This window comes from Hetaerina americana, unplaced genomic scaffold (assembly GCF_022747635.1).
Source record: "Hetaerina americana unplaced genomic scaffold, ioHetAmer1.1.p SCAF_15, whole genome shotgun sequence".
NCBI lineage: Eukaryota > Metazoa > Arthropoda > Insecta > Odonata > Calopterygidae > Hetaerina > Hetaerina americana.
This window is the reverse complement of record NW_027286625.1, coordinates 11,554,453-11,567,392: the sequence shown is the minus strand read 5'-3', so window position 1 is coordinate 11,567,392 and position 12,940 is coordinate 11,554,453. Positions and strand designations below refer to the sequence as shown.

At 45.0% G+C, this 12,940-nt stretch overlaps 1 protein-coding gene across 4 annotated transcripts in view; it reads left to right on the top strand.

The window, feature by feature from the left end:
- LOC139686796 (serine-rich adhesin for platelets-like) overlaps positions 1 to 12,940 on the top strand; it is a 304,425-nt gene that overhangs the window by 54,024 nt on the left and 237,461 nt on the right. The window contains exon 1 of one of the 4 annotated variants that reach the window (XM_071583841.1): positions 2,190 to 2,884. The exons of the other annotated variants lie outside the window; for them this stretch is intronic. Coding sequence (XP_071439942.1) covers positions 2,849 to 2,884 — 36 coding nt within the window. The 5' untranslated portion in view covers positions 2,190 to 2,848. Of the gene's footprint in view, positions 1 to 2,189; positions 2,885 to 12,940 lie in introns of those variants that run through there. 4 annotated transcript variants of the gene reach the window in all.

Genomic DNA, 12,940 nt, shown 5'->3' with positions numbered 1-12,940 from the left:
TTGCCTCTCAGCCTTTCGTATCCGCACGTGATTGGCGAATTGACATCCTCAAAGGGGGAGAGTGAATGGCTCCGGTTTAATTGTAAAGAGGAGATGGTGTCGTGCGGGGAAGTGGGGTTGGGGATCGGGTGCCCCACCGAAAGAGTTGTGTCAAAACCATCCGCTCGCCCAATCCGCCTTTCCTTGCACCCCCCGCCATAAACCCTCCCCCGCCCTTAGCTCACTCCCCTCCCTCAACGCTCGTAACTCCCCTGCGTGTAACAGGCACAGGGAGCATGCGCAGTGGGGGTTTTTGGACTGGATCTTTGTATACCTCCTTCCGCCCGGAATAATTTCCTCTCTCCTCCCCCGTGCACCCATCTCTCTCGCCCACCCCCTCTTTCGTTTTCCCCACCCCCATTTTTCCCCAACTCTCCGTGATATAGACGTTTGTATCGATGCGTCGGATTATTCGTTGGTCGTGGTGTTTCATTAAGTCTGGATTCATTGGTCATTCCTTTCGTTGGCATGATTTCTGATCATGGTATTCGGTTGGGCAGATAAAGTGGGTGGAGGGAGTATTGAAAAGTAGGTGGTATTCCGAGAGCCGTTTAAGAAGGACGTTGGATTATAGCGGGGTTGAGGAAGGAAGAGAATGGGATTTTTAGACGCACAGGCAAAAGTTACGGAGAAATGAAGAACAAATAATGTAAGGCAAACCAGAAGATACGATTCGTATATCTTTTGTTGCCCAGAAGTATAGAAATAAATAGTTGTTGGCGACGGTTGAAAACCCACCTATGACAGGTAGATTACCTTGGATGAAATGTTAAGTTTGGGTAAAAACTTGATGTGTTTTCACTTGTAAATTTTTGGCCGTTTAGTGTCAAAATTTGGTGATTCGTGGAAATCCAAGTGATTGGGTCGAATTCAGAATTCATGTTGGTTATGAAATTATGGTAGATGTTTTCATCTTTGAACTCGCAACCCACCAGGAATTTAGTTAATAATGATATTATGATTATTTCACGCTTTGATGCAAAACCTTTAGACGCTAAGTACTTTTATGGAGAGGTTTAATTCAAACAGCATGCTTTATAAGCTATGTTTCGCCCGTCACCTTTTAATGGATTTCCTTGATATGGCACATTTGGGAGAAAACGCTGCCAAGAACTGTGTGAAAAGAAAAGTGACATCTACCTTGCGAGCAACTATGATGACAGTGACATGTCACGCGGGAGCAATGTAAAAAGACTAACACGAAACACGGATGAGAGAGTCATAAGCTGGAATTATACTTTATGAACTGTGGTATATGCCCGAATAAAATAATGTGTCGAGTTGATTCTCTCGAAAACCTATAATTATGCTTTCTCTCTCATTTCTTTCATTGGTGGAATGAAGATTTAAATTCGGTAGTGAGCGTAAACTGACGGAGCCACTAACGGCCAACGAAATGCTGTCTCCCAATGTAGATTTAAAATTTTGTGCGTCATTCCACCAGAAAAAAAGTTACCAATGAAGGGTCATAAAAATAATCAATTAATTGCCATCGTACTTTACTATTTTACGACTTTATTTTTAGGTTTCTCGCACCAATTGTCTGCATCCCACTCTGCATTTAATTTGACGCCCATCTTGAAAAACAATGAGCTTATTCGAAAGTAAAAATTTAATTAAATTGCTAACTTATGGTATAATTCGTCCTGTGAAATATCAATTCATCCTTTGTCTATTATCATAAGGCATTAATATTTTTTCGGTAGAGACAGAATATCCCAATACTCCACGTGCTGTCAATGTAACTCCCAGTTTGGCTTTCTACGAACTTAACCTGTTGTTAGTTACGCGTATTAATTTTGAAATATTGAATTCGCACGTATCGATGTTTCCCCTCCACATCGCCCACTCCCTCTCCCCTCGCGTGTGTGCGCTTCACCATCCCCCACCCATCCGGCCCCGCCTCTTGCAGCCTCCCTGCACTCTTCACCTCCCCACCCCCTTCCCCTCCCTACCCCCTATCCCCCCAGCCCTCACCTTCCCGCCGACTTCTCTCCCACGCCGCCGCCGTTCCGCCACCATCCGCCGCCACCCCTCCCTCCGGCAATCCCTCTCCTCCACCTAGTACTCCCCCCCCATTCCCTCCTTCCGATCGCTCACGCTCCCTCCATCTCCCTCTCGCTCTCCCTCCGCCGGACTCAGTTCTTAAGCGGCCGCGGGCGAGGCTGTCTCGCGCCCAAAAGGACTCAGCGCCACGCCGTTTTTCCCCCTCGCATCGCACTTGCTTCTTCCTCCTCTCCGTCTCCCCCAACACATCGGAGAGAGAGAGAGAGGGGTAGGGCGTTCTCTTGTGGTGGTTGGTTCGGGAATGGGGGGGCGGCCGTGAGGCTTTTCTCTCACTAGGCACCGCGCTGTCCCGGCGGCGTCCGCTCATTCCCAGCGCGCCTTCTCTCCCACCCCTTCCGACACCAGCTTATGACGTTCGTGTGCTTGTGCGGGCGATATGTTCTGGGGAGGGACGGGATCTCCGCTGCCGCCGCTCCTGATGTGGTTGCGGGAGAATCTCCTTGTTCCGGTGTCGTATCCCGCTGTCCGGTTGCCGTCGACGGAGGTGGTGCACTAACGTGAAGGGTTGGGTGGAGAGAGGGAGCCCGGCCCTGTGGATCCAGGGAGAGGAAAGGGTGTGCTCTCTCTCCGTAGTCTCGCGGGTGGTGTTTCTGTTGTTTCCCTATCCCCTTTTCCCGAACTCAAAACGTCTCGGCGGGCAGGTTTCGGGCGAGCTCGACTCGTAACTCCCGGAATTGTGTTTTGGGCTGATAACCTTTCATCCTGCCTGTTCGGATAACACGAGGTGGACGAATCGGCTGGAATGGATAGGTCAGAAGGAGCGTACCCGAGTGACTCGGTAAGGGGTGCTTTCTTTCATTCGTTTCAACTTTTGTTCCCCAAATGCTGCTACTCCTCTTTGAGCTTGTTTGTTTTCTCATTTCCCCCCCGGCTGCTTGCAAAGGGGAGAAAGGACGCATGAATTTGCTTCGTTTGCGAAAATAATTAATTTTTGCATATTCCGGCTGTTGGAGATACTTCAAGTTGTAAACCCACCTCGTAATTTAGCGTGAAACGCAACAAACTGGTCCAAATGCATGTTTACTTAGAGAATAATGCTGACAATCGTCGTCCTAGGCAGCAAAGAAACTAGCCCGGCTTGGTGAATGATTTGGTGTCTCCCTGGCGTGTATGCCATTGGTGAGGTCTTCACGGTTTTCCAAATGATCGTTCATCGAGGCGTGGGCCAGTTATGAATGGCAGTAACGTATCCTGAATTACGTCCTCTATTGTAATGGCGATTACGTCATCAGTTAAATTATTGCATAGTTCATCCACCGTTGGATAAATTGGTCTGAAAATCATGATTCGGGCACGTCTGTGAATGATTCGAATTGGAAAGTGACTGAATGGAAGCGTAGTATTATTACGCTACAACTATTTCACCTCATGTTTATCCCCATGAAATTATGAATGGCCGAGGCCTCTGCCGCATTTACGCGACGAAATAAAATGCAAGAGTGAGGTGGTTTACCTCGGGGTTAATTACAAAATACACTCTCAGAGAAACGGGACGTGGTCGGGAGGACTCGCGACGAAAATAATATTGATTCGGTCCCGATATGCGTAATAACGTAAATGGGAGGTCGCTCCGGCTCTCCCACGTCTGCACGCGTCTCGTTTCATGCCTGTGTCACGCAAGCTAACGGGAGTGTTCCGCGTCGCACTTCGGGGTCTCTCCTGCCTCCGTCAGAGTTGGAAGAATCTTTTTGGTCGCCGCGTCCTCGGGCGTCGACCGTCTCAGCGATGATATTTTCGATGCGTCCCCTGTGTGTCGCGGGCCTTCGCCTTTGTTTGAAGGCTGCGATCGATTATCTTTTATGTTTCACGTTCTCAGCTTGGATGAGGGCTCTCGTCCGAGTGGCCCCTAAAGCTTTCCAAGGGTCTGCATCGAGTCCGTTTTTACCCCATCAAGGTCGAAGGTCGGGTGGTTTAGGTACAAACGGGGGAGGGGTGGGGGTTTGTTTGGGTACGTGGCTCCCGCATTCGTTCGAACAAATTACATTGTCTTGTTTTACGCTTTCATTCTGATTTCCTTGCGGTACCGTCTCTACCTGTATCGTAATTTGGGTGACGCTGGGAGCACGTATGTGGTATGAACGACTGAAACTTTTGGAAAAGTGTGAATCATTCAAGTTTTAACGGAGGGAATGACCCTAGCATCGTATACATTGGTAGGCGAGACCACAGTGAGGAGTAAAGAAAACTGACTGTAAAGGCGATCGATAGGAGTCATTTTTGCCTCGCACTATTCCCAACCAAAACAGTAGGCAACGAAACGTAGCGACAAATTGAACTTCCCGAATGTATCATAATGATGAATGTCAGTCGTCGAAATCCGTTGGTGTTGTAATAAATAGTAAGAGTAATTACTAATAACTGTTTTGCCTCAAAATACGGAACGATTTCACAAAATATAGCCTGTTTACATTGGTTTTATGTTACCGAACACGCTCTTGGGGTGGATTTTTAGAGTAAGACGTAGATGTGATTCAGATCCATGATTTTACATCACCATTCATTCTTATTTGGCGTGCCCACCGTGAGAATCGAGAGGTCTTCGTAGTTTCCGTGGAAGATGATGTAAGTCGAGACAGTTTTTGTTGTGTTTCCGCGATAAGTGCGGGAAGTTTTCCAGAGTGGGTAGCGGGCGGAGTGGTGTGATTGGGGGATGCTAATCGTAGTTGTTGATGTTCCCTCATTAAATGGCGTTCGCCCTTCGCGGACACCCTTGGTAATATTGGCCTGACCGACACCTCATTAATCACGCTCCATAATGATCACTATATTTCACCGACAGAATAGACTCATGCGGGGGAGGGAGGTTAAGGAATTAGGGATCGATCGAAGTGGGGGGGGGGGCTTACGCTAGTTGCGAATAATGCATGAGGCGTCATTTCGTTGGGGAGAGTTCACATTGCCTCCTGCGTTTCTCGTGGCCCCGGCCTTTTCATCTGGCCGGTCGATCGCCCTCCTCCCGCACCCCACCCTCCCTCCACTTCAACCCCTTTTAAGCTCACTCCCTCCTTACTCTCTTCCTCCCCCCCCCCGCAAATTCCCCTCCCTCCCCCTCCTCACCGTGCTGGTGTTCTTCCTTTTCGTTCATCATTTCAATGCGGGGCTTTCAGCTCTGTGCCCCGGTGAACCCTTGGCATTTCGCAAACAAGTGTGATTTTTTGTCCGAGACCCCCTCGGCCACTAACCCCCGTCCGTGAGCGAAAGCATCTCTGTCGATTTTCCCGAGGTAAATGTGGTTAATTAGCTCAAATTCTCCGCGCGTTAATTGTGTGGTTTTTGTTTACCAAGTTTTCTGCCAGTGTTACCTCGGTTAAGGTTGTTGATGATTTTTTGTGCCGACGTAGTACAGGGGAATAATCTGCGGGGGAACTAATTCCTTTGAAAGAGACTTTATGTCACACCTCCCAGTTCGGAATAGGACTATATGTCAGTTTTTGAAGCTGAAGGAATGGCCGAAGAAAACAACAATGCCATTCGGATATGCCAGTATGTACGTGTAGTTAATAATTTTCCAACTATGCGTCTCCAAATGAGTGGCAAAATGGCTGGTGCCCTTTCTAATACCGGTCTTTGAATCTTCTTAACTGTTATGCCTATACTTAACAAGGAAACTATTGTGCAATATTTTGCTAATAATGTTTTGTTTCGAATAATTTCGATGCATTTCGGCATATACGAGAATCGATAATAATGAAATGCATCGGAATTGGTTGAAAAGAAATATTAACAGCGAAAATTGCAAATTTTTGTTCATCGTTAGGGAAAAATTCGAAATTAAATTAGACCCGTTACCTTATCATATATTCTCGACCAATAATTTTCATTCGAAGTTTGTCATTTGAAATTAAGTAATTTTATTAATGTCCATAGTGGGCTGGGGTCCTGTTTTTATTTCTTCAGCTACTTTCCTTGAAACCTAATCCGAGATACCAAGAACTATCATGTGGTGCTGGTTCACCAAGGTTGTAAATCGCTGACAACAAGTGTGCCTCAGCTGGATTAGGGTGGGAGGTTTCCCCCAGAGGGAGGAGATCTTAAAGCACATTCCTACGCAACCTTTCAGCAGAAACAGACTCTTTTTTTCTTGATCGATTTTCCGTTTAATCTAGCCCCGGGAAAGCTTATAGGACTGGGTCTCAATGGTAGTCCTGAAATCGGAATGTGGGAATTATCGGGAAACATCCTAGGATTTGTGAGCGCATTCCGATGAATTGGTTTCGAGTGAAAGAGGGCACTACGGGCACTTACATGGATTGAACTTGCGTCACAGTTGTATCATAGTCATCAATATATATTAGTAGTATTATCATCAATATATATATATATATATATATATATATATATATATATATATGTAATATCAAATAAAATTTACCCACCATAGCACGTAAAAATATATTTTCAATACGAAATGGAATGTGTCTGCCTTTGGAAATAAAATATATATTTACCTAAGTCAATGAAAAATTGTCAGGGGAATAACATACATTTGTCTTGGAAATGAAATGCTTCAACCATAGGAAAGAAAAAAATTCTCTCTTAGGAAATAAAATTTGATCCGACTTACTCGTTTTGAATCGTGGGGTCACAATCAACTCCACAATTTATACGTTCGCAGTCACAGTGTTCAATTGGGTTTTTAAATCCTAATTAAGGTGCGAGTAGTCTGTAAACCTTTGTGATTATGAGTAGGCGATTTGACCGGGATCCCGCTCAAAGCGAATTATTTTTACACTTTGAAATTTTTTCGTTGTAATGCACATTAGAAGGGATGACTCCGTTAAAAGTTACCGTCTGGGCAGTCTTTTCCGCAGTTTTTTCGAGAAGACAATTTCTTAGAATAGAATTTAATCGCACCTGTAGGCCTGTTAAAGATAAGTCCTGAATGTCTTGGTTTTTAGAAAAATATTTACAACCCACCTTTTTGCATGAAATATTTTATTTCTTTGTTTCCTCCCCTTCACCCACCACCCGGATTTATATCGAACCTGTAAGTTTCCGCTGCCTGCCAGAAGTGAGTTTCCCTAGTGCGTCGGGCCTCTATCCCGGAGGAGACGGGATTTCACCGAGCCGACTGCGAGGCTGTTACAGGAGTGCGTCTCACTGGCGGCACCCAGGTCGTAGGCGAACTCACTCCCTTGTGATTGCCACTTCAACTGTCTTCGTCGAACAATCGGGAGGTCTTAAGAGGGGCTGAATGGATCGGGGCCCGAGGGGGTGGACCATTGTGCTCTCGGGGTCGAAGAGGCGGAGGGTGGCTGTGGAACGGCCACCCTCCGGTAGAAGTCGGAGGAGGGATTCAGTTTGAGGATTAGCATATTCTTTAAAGTGGTCCAACTTGATACGCGGCGAGGCTTTCGACGCCGACAGCTTGTTTTTTTATAATGTCGCCATGCACGCATGCTCGAATCGGGACCGCAATGTATTATACGGCAGTGAATTGTAAATATCGATCGATTGATGCTATTATATGGTATGTGGGAATGGACCAGGCTAGAAATTGAACGCCACGGAAATATTCTTTTCAAAATTAGTACCAATATCTGGCTAATAGTTGGCGCTTAAGCGCCCACCTGTGAAATGGGAAAATTTCGGTACGTCGTTGACCTCCGTTAACGGTAGGAGCGGATGATGCTTGCGGGGCGAAAATACTTTGGTAGGCCCGTGCTCTCATATTCATTCATGGTTTCAATAACACATTGATGGCCAAAATAACAACCCTTCTTGATGTTTTTACGTCCTCGCTGTGCACCAGAGATGTTTACCGACAATATATAAGTAGATCGAACTTCACCAAAAATATCTTCCGACCTCACTCAGGGAGCCTTAAATATTTGAATTCTTTAGTCCCATCAACGAATTCTCTGATTTTAAAAGTTTGTATCCAAAGCTGTGATTGATTAAAATTGCACGAAACCTTATCGTGAGGTCCATCGTTGAAATTTTTTTAGCAGCATTGAATTGTTAACCGGCGAACGATAAACCAGCCAGTGATCATTGGGCGGTCGAGTGATTATTTGCGAGATTCCTTCCAATACTCTTGAGGAAAGTGGGGCTAGGGGTTTACTGAACGTACATGTCACCTCAAACTTGAGAAATGAAAACAATACCATCATGAGGAATTAGACAAAATGTGTAAATTCACAAATTTTTTTTAATACTGGATGCGTTCAAAAAGCAATGCAATGAATTTCCCGTTTCGATCCTATTGGTCGGAGTGGGATCGAACTACTTGGAGTAGGTGACGGGAACGCTAAGCTTTGCCGCGAAACCGGTCTCAGTGCTTTCCAAGCTGTGGAAGCAGCAGGACGTCAGTTATCGTAAGCCTCTGCGCGCCAACCGTGTCACGAAAAAAATGGAATGGACGATCGAGCAGATATTTCAAGTGAACTTTTGCAATTTATTAAAAATGAACCTGATTATTTCGACAACGTCATCACTGGAGATGAAACCTGAGTTTTTGAATACGACCCAGAAACAAAACGCCAAAGCTCTTGAGTAGCACTCCGACCAATCCCCCAAGCCCAAAAAGTGAAGAATGAGCTAATCAAAAGTGAAAACAATGCTCATTGTCTTTTTCGACAGTGAAGGAGTGGTCCATAAGGTGTTTGTTCCTCAACGACAGACAGTTAACGCTGCCTACTTCGTGGATTTGCTGGAAAGACTCCGAAAAATGGTCATCAGGACGAGAAAAGACATCTCCACTATCTGGCAACTCCATCACGACAACGCGCTACAAGTCTGCGAGTTCCTGGCCAAAAACCTGGTGCCAACGCTGCCCCAACCCCCTATAGTCCTGACATCGCCTCGGAGGACTTATTTTTGTTCCCTCGGATTAAGGCAGCCCTGAAAGGGACCTGTTTTTCGTCTATAGGAGAGTTCCAATCTGCCGTGACGATGACCTTGCGAAAGGTCCCCGAAGACGCCTTCCAGGGCGCGTACCGGTCATGGCAGAGTCGCTGGAAAAAATGTGTCCAGGCCAAGGACAGTGCTTTGAATAATGTTATCTGTTTTTGCAAATCTATGCAATAAATTATTTTTGAAAAATAATTGCATTAATTTCAGAACGCACCCTGTACGGTACTACCGGTTTCATCACATAGGTGCTGTACCTATTATTAATTTAATTTACAAAGTTTGTCTTATTCCTCAAGATGAATATTCACAAGGATGAGCCCGATACCATTGAATCAATACCACCATTTTAAATTGACAAAAATTTGTACCTAAAAGTTATTTAAACTTTCTTCTGATTCTCTCTTGGAATTTCATTCGAAAATTATCATCGATTCAAGAATCCTTACACCCCCATTTCCCTTGTTTGGATTGAATGAGGTTTTCTGATCATTCCTGGCAAATGCAGAACACATGATGCTCGTAGTGTCACTTTTAAGGCGTGGAATTCTAGTTCTTCGACTTTCACGTCGTCTGGAGTGGTTATTCCCCGAGTTAACCATACCTGCGGTCTTTCAGATGCATAATCATCCTTACCACCTTTGACATTGAAATAACGGCGAAAGCCAAAAGGCATGAGTGACGCATGGGATCATTTGCCCAAGCCTGATTAAAAATCAAAATGGAATGCAAAATCTGAGGAAAAAGCATGTTCTCCAAGCTTCTTTCTCGCGGAAGAATTGAGTGGAAGCTCATAATATTTGTAAAATCTTTATTTGCCCACAAAATACGCATACATCAGCTGTCTTTCATGGCATTCGGCTTTCGATAATCCCTCGCCCATGTTCCATCTGCCGTTTATTTTGTTATAGCTCACCTACCTTTCTGTAATGGATTTCTCTCATTAAATAATTTCTTATTTTGCGATAAATCTTAATAATATGCCACTTCACGTATGAAATATTATCTGGACTTCCATGATCATTAGGTTAGACTGAAATATATATAAGCCTTCCCCAATATTAAAATGAATTGCCCTTCTGTTTACTCTCGATCTCACTGCATACGTTTAAAGAAAAAGAGAAAATTCATGCATTTTTGTATTCTTTAACAAACGAAGAAGCACAAGGTGTGGGAGGGGAGAGAAATTCGTCGGGAAAAATCCATGGGAGCCAAGAAAAGTGAGTGTAGAACATTTTGATTGGGGATGAAATGTTGAAAACCATGATAGAGGATTTCATGTTAGGCAAGTGAGGTAAGGAGAGTAAAGGAATTGAAATGTTGGACGGAATGAATGGAGGAGAAAAGTATGCGGAATTCGAAGAAGGGTTAATTGTAGTGTAGGGTGTCAGTTTGTGTTGTGTGAGATGAGGTGTAGAAATTCAGCGGTGGTTAGCGCGGGTGCCCATCCAAAACCTGCCAAACCGGTAGACAACTTTAAAAAAAATGCAGCCTGTCTGTTGTTTGTGCAACTACTGGTGTTAGAAAATAATCCCTGTGCACCTCGGGCTTAGCAATCTACATCTAGATGATAGCCAGGTATGTGAAGGACGTGTGGCGGGGGGGGGGGTATTAGAGCACCAGCCTATTATGTGTAAATATTTACTTTTACATTAATATAGTTATCAAATGCGTGAGCCCATGCACATGTGTTTACTCATGTGTAGTAATGGGCGGTGATAGGTTGATACGATAGGAAATACTCTGTCGTTAAATTTACCTTCTGTGGTATCGACATTCTTTTTATTTTAAAGAGCGACCGCGGGTCCCGAGTCCAGAGGCCGGGGATCCAGCGTCTCGAGAGTCGAGTCTTTCATGCGAAGGGTGGAGGAAAGTTAACGACGGACGCACCCGGGTGTCCGCCGCCCTCCTTTCCCCGTAACCTTCTCCCTGGGACGTCCTATGGGACGAGGAAGGCTTCTCGACGCCATTACCTTTTCTCCCGCTACCCCCGCCGTCCCCCCACCCCGCACCTTGAAGACTGTGGCACTCACGCGGTGGACCAACGCAATCGTCGGTCGTTATCGGCCTACTTCCCTCTTGGGGCGTCAGTCATTCTCCCTTTCCGGCCGTCGGAGAGGAGAGGCGCCGACAGTCATGTGCCATCTCGCACACGCGTGCGTTTCGGTAGGGAGGCTCGCTCGGAGTCGGTACGCGACATGCTCGCAAGGTCGATCGACTGATCGATTGCCGCCACGTGATCTCTTTATTCCTCTCCTTTCCCAGCCCCTGCAACCATCACCCCTCCCACGTCTCCGCCCTCCCGTTTTGGAATTCTAAATGTCCCTAATGGAAATCGATGGAACGCATTGTCTTTAGCCGGGTGAGCGCGAGGGGCGCATTTTTTTCCTGTGGACGCTAAGAAGAATGAAAGGCTCACGACATACATTCGGAAAGTGACATTATTGACCGAAACTGATGACTACGAAGGAGTGAAGGAGTTTTTACTGATTTTTCTTCGCTCTTTTTGCTTTTTCGTCCGCTCCCACGTGGCGGTTTGCGGGGAGACGTGTATGCGTGGGTTTAATGCTTGTTTTCCACTCTCTCTTTTATTTGCCGTCTCCTTTCGGTATTCTCTTGAACTTAGTCTCTCGTGACCCAGTTGAAGTAAGGAAATGTCTGTTACTTGGTATGCTATTTTAAACTTAATGTTGAGAATATCGCACTAAATTCCATTTTGTATGGGCCCGTTGGTACTTCCATAACTTGAGTTCACGAAATTGTGTTAAATACTCTGTATTAATAGTGTTATCTTTACAACGAACCTTCTTCATTAATTTATTAATTGTTACTCCTGCATAATGTGAATAACAATGAAGGGACCTTGTTTTTCGCAGCGTTAGCCAGCGGCGTTCTCTGGAACTACTAGGCGTTTGAAAAAGACTTGAATTTCTCTCCTTAAAGATTTATTTTTCTGAGGAGTAGGTTCATTATTAATGATTTTACGCATTTAAGGCAGCGCCATGGTCGTTGAGTGGCCAAGCAATTTTGACCCACTTTAACGTTCTTTGACAAATTGAGTATTGTCAACAGCTGTTGGAAAAACGCCATTTTGTTGTTTGAACAGTGCCTGCGTGCGTTGGTGAATTAGAAAAAAATTTTCATTAATCCTTTAGTGTCCATGTAAGGGAATGCTAAATGGCGAATATTGACAGCTGGGATGGTTATATCTGTAAACACTCAGATAACTCTCCTAGGGGTTCTTTTATACTTATGAAGTTGAGACAACTTATTTAACAAACGAAGTACTCGACGTCGAAGGGGAGGCGGGAAGGTTGTTGGGAGAAATGCAAAGGAGGCAAGAAAAATAAGTGCAGTATTTTGATTGACGGTGTAATATTGAAGACCGTGACAGATGGGTTAATGTTAGGCAAGCGAGGAAGGGAAGGAAAAGAATAGGCATGGAGGACGTACTGGAGGGAGTAAGAAATTACTTAAAATATTACCTACATCATCTATTTAAGCTTTTATGGTTTATACGTGGTATAGCAGTAATAAATTAAGGGAGAAAATTCAAAAAAGCATTTGCGAAGGGGAAAATAAGTAGCCCAAGTTTCAGGAGTTCCAAAACTTTCCCGGCATTGTCCTGAACCTGGTGGATTATTAAGGGGAAACTCTCGTTTATCCCGCATTCTGTCCCTACTCATATTGCTAAAAGCTTTTTGTCGTCATCGCGATAAATTTTGCTCTCCCCTAATCTCCCACCCCTCTTGGTGTACAGGGATCGCGTGTTGTCCATTCCGGTGACGTAATTGGCGAGTTTTTATTCAGCAGTGTCGTGAGTTACCGAAAGGATGCCTGCGGGTATTTGTCAGAGCTCCGATTGGGGAAACGTCCCCTCGGGGTATAGCTGGAACTTTAAGTGTGGTCCCGGCATTGGACCGAACTTTTGTACCTAAAAATAAGTTCAACTAAATTTCTAACATGAGCCACGAAATTACTC